The 7,006-nt window shown below is 32.5% G+C and overlaps 1 protein-coding gene across 1 annotated transcript in view; it reads left to right on the top strand.

Annotated features, from left to right (window-relative positions):
* LOC102887301 (cell surface glycoprotein CD200 receptor 1-like) overlaps positions 1-6,781 on the top strand; it is a 13,250-nt gene extending 6,469 nt beyond the window's left edge. The window contains exons 3-5 of the mRNA XM_025051457.1: positions 3,930-4,035; positions 4,573-4,615; positions 5,304-6,781. Of these exons, the coding sequence (XP_024907225.1) occupies positions 3,930-4,035; positions 4,573-4,615; positions 5,304-5,393 (239 nt within the window). The 3' untranslated portion in view covers positions 5,394-6,781. The remainder of the gene's footprint in view (positions 1-3,929; positions 4,036-4,572; positions 4,616-5,303) is intronic.
* The last annotated feature ends 225 nt before the right edge of the window (positions 6,782-7,006 follow it).

Below are 7,006 nucleotides of genomic sequence, written 5' to 3'. Positions count from 1 at the left end.
TAACTTTCCTCTTATGACCACTTTTGCTGTGTCCCAAAAGTTTTGACATGTTGTACTATCTTTATCATTCATTTCTATATATCTCTTGATCTCTCTTTTTATTTCTTTTCTGACCCAATTATTCTTCAGTAGCATGTTGCTTAATCTCCATATATTTGTGGCTCTTCCTGATTATTTTTTGCAGTTGATCTCTAATTTCGGAGTATTATGATCAAAGAATAGGTTGCTATGATTTCAACTCTCTTATATTTGTTGAGGCTACGTCTGTGTCCCAGTATGTGGTTGATTCTTGAGAATGTTCCATGTACACTAGAGAAGAATGTATAAGGGATGGAAGGCTCTGTAAATGTCAATTATGTCCAGTTGGTCTAAGGTGTCATTTAAGGATGTTATTTCCTTATTGATTTTCTGTTTGGATGATCTGTCCATATCCAACAGTGGGGTATTTAGGTCCCCTACTACAATAGTGTTTTGGTTTGTTTCTCCCTTTAGTTCAGTTAGTAATTGCTTTCCATATTTCGGGGCTCCCTGATGGGGAGCATAGATATTAATAAATGTTATGTCTTCTATCATTACCTTTTTTATTTTGAAGTCTATTTCATCTGATATTAGTACCACTACTCCCACTTTTCTCTGAATGCCATTTGCTTGAAATAATTGGGTGTTCTGTTGACTTCTTGAATTCCAAGCTTCAGCTCATTCCTTTGATTTGGGAAATTCTTGTCAACTATTTGTCTGAAAATGCTTTCTAGTCCCTGCTCCTTTTTCTCACCTTCTCACCATTATTCATATGTTTCCTCTCCTGATAGTGTCAGCTAGTTCTTGTATTTCTCTTTCATTATTTTTCATTCTTCGATTTCTCTCTTCTTCCTTCTGATTTATTTCTAGATTTTTGTCTTCAATATCATTGATCCTTTCATCCATTTGGTCTATTTCTCAAACTTGCTATTTCATTTTTCAACTCTTGCAGTGTTTTTTTTTTTTTTTTTATCTCCAGAAGATTTATTCCGTTCTTTTTGAGGATTTCAGTCTCCTCGATTTGCTCATCTAGTTGTTTTTTCAATTCGTGAAATTGTTTATATGACTCGTTTCAGCACTCACTGAGTTTTTTTAGAAGTACTACCCTGAATTTTTTGTCATTTAAGTTGCATATTTCTATGTATGCTTATTTTCTGGAGATTTTTCTCTTTCTTTCTGAGATGCCTTGTCACTTTGGTTGTTCATGGTGTTTAAGGTGTTTAATGGACTGTTTCTCTGCCTGGGAATTAATGGAAATGTATTCAGCTTTTTTTCCAGAAAGGTTTATTATATAAAGATCTCTCTTTAGCCTGTTGCAAAGAAGGCACTTTTCTTTTGGTTTCCAGTCGGTGGCATCTAAGCCTTTTAGATCCCTGCTTTACATAAAGTTTTAATAATGCCTTTTTTTCTCTTAGAGATGTTTAATTGTGATCACTACTCTTAGTCTTAGTCCCTGTCGGTGTTAGCAACAGTTTTGGTAGTGTTTGCTCAGATTCCCCTGAGACTCCACAGTGTTTGGTCTCGGAGGGAATGGGGGGAGGGGCCCTCTGGGTTGTGAGTTGGAGGCTGCAGCTCAGCCTCAGTTTTGCATCCATGGCTAGTAAAAATCAACTGTTGTTTCTCTGTTGTCCCACTTCTCCACTTTCTGCCCTGATGACTGGGCCCTGTTGCTGGCCAGGTGGAGCTCATAGCTTTCCCAGGCAGGGCTGTTCAGGGAACTCACCACACCTTCTCCCCTTTCCCTCCTCCTACAGGGAGCTCTGGTGGCTGTGAGAGCCACCAGAGTCCACAGCCTGACACCCTGGGTTCTGACCTGTGGTAGCTCTTATGCGCAGATCCCATGCTCAGACATGCTGGTGTGCAGTTTGGGTGTTTTGTTTTGTTTTGAGTTTTAGATGTTCAAGGAGAGAGATTTAGGGACGTCTCTCATTCCATAATGTTTCTCCAAACTCTTCCTAGTTTTATTCTTTTGCATGTGGCTTTCTAATTTTCCCAGCACCATTTATTGAAGAGGCATTCTTTTTTCCATTGTATGTTTTTGGCTCCTTTGTTGAAAATTATTTGCCCATATATTCTGGAGTTTATTTCTGGGCTCTTAATTCTGTCTCATTGGTTTGTGTTTTTGTTCTTCTGTCAATATGGTGCTATTTGATTGTTGTCATTTTGTAGTATAATTTGAGTCAGGCAGTGTGATATCTCCAGCCTTGTTTTTTTCTCAAGATTTCTTTGGCTATTTTGAATCTTTTGTGATTCCATACAAATCTGGTAATTTTTTTGTTCTATTTCTTTGAAAAATGCCATTGGGTTTTTAATGGGGATTGCATTAAATCTGTATATTACTTTGGGTAATAAGTTCATTTTAACTATGTTGATTCTTCCAATCCATAAACACGAAATATCTTTCCATTTCTTTGTGTCTCCTTCAATTTCTTTTAATGTCTTACAGTTTTCAGTGTATAGGTCTTTCACATGCTTTGTTAAGTTTATTCCTAGGCATTTTATTCTTTTTGTTGCGATCACGAAAGGAATTTTTTTCATTTCTTTTTCTGAAAATTCATTGTTAGTGTATAGGAATGCTATGGGTTTTTATATGTTGATTTTGTATTCTAAAACTTTATTTGTTTATTGTTTCTAGTAGGTTTTTGTTGTTGTTGTGGCATCTTTATGGTTTTCTATATAGAGAATTATGTCATCTGCAAAAAACGACCATCTGACTTCTTCATTCCCAATTTGGATGCCTGTTATTCCTTTCTCTTGCCTGATTGCTCTAACTAAGACTTCCAATACTGTATTGAATAAGAGTGGTGATTGTGGACAGCCTTGTCTTGTTCTTGATCTTAGAGGGAAGGTTTTTAGTTTTTCACCATTAAATATGATATAAGCTAAGGGTTTGTCGTATATGGCTGTAATTATGTTGAAGTACTTTCCTTTTATATCCATTTTTTAAGTGTTTTAGTCATAAATGGATGCTGTATCAAGATACTGCCACGCATTCATTTTAGTTCCAACGCCCTAGTAAAAAGGTGTCTTCAGAATTAGGGTTATCTTTCCAACTAATTCCATTACAATTTACTATTTGTTTCTGAATATTCTAGATAAGAAATTCTGCTATTATTATAGAAGATAGATCAAAATTTTACACCTCTCCTATAGGAAATGATCATTCATGAATCCTTAAAACAACAAAATTCTGCCATAAGATGATGTCATGCTGGAAACCATAGAGTTTTAATTGATAAAGAAATTTTATTATAACAATTATTTGAATGATTAATGGGTCAAAAGTGTTTAAAATAAAATCACATAAGTAAATTTTATGTATTGTGCCATATCATTTAAACATATATGTCTATATGTATTTTATTTTTTAATACACTTTAATTTTTAGAGTTGTTTTAGGGTCACAGAAAAATTGAGTGGAAAGCACAGCAAATTTCTATACATCTGCTACCCTAACACATGCACAGCTTTCTCTCTCTCTCTATGCCTCAAATCACTTGTTATAATAGATGAACCTACATTAACACATCATTATCACCGAAAGTCCATAGTTTACATTAAGGTTTTCTCTAGGTGTACATTCTATGAATTTTAACAAATGTATGAATGACATGTATTCATCGTTATAGAATCATACGACGTAGTTTCACTGCCCTAAAAATCCTCTATGCTCCATCTATTCATTTTTCTCTTTACTCTAACATCTAGCTACACCTGATCTTTTTACCATCCCCATAGTTTTGCCTTTTTCAGATATAGCTGGAATCATACAGTATGTGGCTATTCAGATTGGTTCTTGCATTTAGTAATATGCATTTTAGTTTCCTCCATGTTTTTTCATGGCTTGATAGCTCATTACTTTTTAGTGCTGAATAATATTAAACCATATATTTTTGTGTCTATATATGCAGGTGCCCAAATGCTGGAAAACATAAGTATTCTATATATCATCCTCCCTATTTTTATTATTTTGGTCATCGTGGGATCCATTTGGTTCTTGAAAATCAGTGGTTGCAGGTATTAACTGATGTTTTTTCTTCTTCAACGTTATTGGGTTAGAAAGGGGCCAAGAATAGGGATTTGACTGGGTATAATTAAGATGTTAACATCATTTTTCTCATAATCTGAAGGTTAGAATTGGACTACTCTGAATGATGAGAGGAATTTTGCTAGTTTATCATGGCAGGCAAGCATAGTGAATTAGGCCATTGAGGGCAAGATTTTGGGAGAGAGAGTGCATGCTAATTTATTATTTGAGAAAAGAATTGCCATAATTTATTTCATGTTCCAAAGAGGAGGTGTCACATATATTCTATTACATCAAGCTTCTATTGCATAATTTTATTTCCTTTTCCAAAATCCAGAATTAGCTTATTTGGGTATTATTAATTACAAGCAGCTTTCTTCACTTGTTTCTGGTAGTTCATGTCTGATTTATCATGGCTTCCACCAAAATGAATAGTAACTGTCAATAGTATACTGTTTTGTTTTTCTATTTTCAATATAAATAATGATGTTTCCTGCATTCATTCCAGTTTATTTTTATTTTTACAGAAAATGTAAATTGAAAAAAACAGAAGCTACTCCAGTTGAGGAGGTAAGATTTAAAAGAATATATGCAATTTTTTTAAGCCATGTAGTCTGAAAATCTAGCCACAAAATTTGAAATTTGCTTCAATATTCATATTTTAGTTGAAAAGTAAAAATTCTGATTTTACAAATGCTAATAGTTAGATGTGCTTATTTTGTTAATTATCTATCAAGTATTATTTATACACCACTGAAAATCCATATTTTCATTTTATGAACTGCATTTTACAAAACACATAATGTTTGCCTCATTTGGACTGCTATCTTTGGAGAAACTGGATTGGTGTTTTCTCCCTTATGAAACCATCTCTAATCCTTAACTTCCTTTTTTAAATATTATCATCTTTTCGCTCTAACCCAAGTTTTAAACCTCTTTTACTCAATCTCTTATTACTGTAGCTTACTAAGTCTTTGATCCTCTCCTCTGAAATATTTCTCATATCACTTAATTCTTCTTTATTCCTACTTTTACTCAAATTTTATCATCTGACACTAGGACTTAAGTAATAAATAAATATTTTTTGATAAAATAGTAAAAAAGAAATCTTACTCTATGTTCATGTAAGGCCAGAGACAAACATATAAACATTATTGGTAGATACTAAAGCTGTGGGTACCTGTTAGAAAAACACAGGTAATTTCTGTAATGATTTTTTACTTTTTTGAATTGATTTTGACTTTGAGATCTTTCTTAGGATGAAATGCAGCCCTATGCTAGCTATACAGAGAAGAATAATCCACTCTATGACACTACAAACAGAGTGAAGACACCTCAAGTGTTATAAAGTGAAGTTAATAAGATGGATCTTCATACTTTATAAATTACTGGAATCTAGCACCAGAAGAAATGAATCAAGATACAGCACAGTTATTGTTTTGATTTTCTTAGCATTCTAGGAAGAAAGACCTATTTTTGAAATGAGCTTTTCAAAGATTCTTAGAAGACAGAGACATTCTAAAGGATTTGCATTCATATCTTTATACAATTGAAATTTTAAAATCTTAGCTGCTACCAGCTAGTTTTCTGAAGAACTGATCTATTACTAAGAAAGCACATGTTCATGATAAAATATTCAGATTATTCAGTGTAGTAGATAATGAAAACTGAGTTTCCTCAAGAAATAACTCTGCAGAAGCAATCATCAACAGTTTTTATGTATTCTTTCAGAAAATTATATGTGCATGTGACAAGTCTGTATAGACATGGTATATGTGTACACTTATATGTCTATTTAGATATGCATACACGTTTCCTTGTCAACACAGAAATGGGAACATGTTATAATGCTGTTCTGTACTTATAGAAAACTAATACAATATGTCTTGAAGATAGTTTATCTTTTATCAACAGAAGCAGAGCTACCTCATTCTTTTTGATAGATACATAAAATTTTATTGTATGGTTGTGTCATTATTTAATTAAGCACAAATCTAGTGATAAGTTAGATTGTTTTAAGTTTTGTTTTGCTATTATCAACAATGCCATATAGTATGTTTCTTGTGGATATATGTCTCTGTATTTGTTTGAGTATATTTATAGTGTAATTTCCTTGAGTGGAATTGCCAGGTCAAAGGGTTTGTGCATTTTTAGTATTGATTGATATGTCAAATTGTATCAATTTACATTCCCTTCAACTGTGTTTGAATGTGCCTTTACAGTTATTTTAATATCTGCAAGATTCTCACTTTCTGTTTTCAATCAATCAGTTAGCTAATATAATGTAAGATTATAATAAGAATCATATTATTTAATAAACCAGACATATCTTTCTGCCATGTTTGAGAGAGAGAAAGAGAGATTGTGATAGAGAGAGAGAATGAGAATATGTATGAGACATTAGCTTCCTCTGAGCTTGTTATATCTCTATAGAGGTATTGATATCTAATATCTTATGCTTAAGATGTTGCACATATGATAAACTGGAAATATGTATTTTTATAGTATACATTCTATTGTTATATTTATCAAATAACAATTGTTCATTGACTATATAAGCAACTAAATATGCATAAGTAGGACTTGTAAATCTATAAAAGATGGTCTTATATATGTCTTACTGCTAAATTGTACACTTGAAACTTACTGGATTTCATTAACCAATTTCACCATAATTAAAAATAAAAAAGATGGTCTGACCCTCCCCTCCATTTTTCTGTGGAATAAAATATTAGGACTGTGTATACCAATCATTTTTTGACATTATAAAAATATATTTTATTTATACAAAATTATGAAAAAATAAATCTGTTTTCTTACAGCAGGAAAAACATTAAAATTTTTCCTCATGGTAGAAATTAAAACAATATCCATTTGTTCTTCAACTATGCATTCAAAACATTGAAGACAGCTATTTTGTCTTATTAATATGTTTTTCTTCCTCCAAAGATTCTGTTCCTT

The sequence above is a fragment of the Pteropus alecto genome, unplaced genomic scaffold (assembly GCF_000325575.1).
Source record: "Pteropus alecto unplaced genomic scaffold, ASM32557v1 scaffold270, whole genome shotgun sequence".
Taxonomy (NCBI): Eukaryota; Metazoa; Chordata; class Mammalia; order Chiroptera; family Pteropodidae; genus Pteropus; species Pteropus alecto.
Note: the sequence above shows the minus strand (reverse complement) of the source record. Positions and strands in the feature narration are given on the sequence as shown.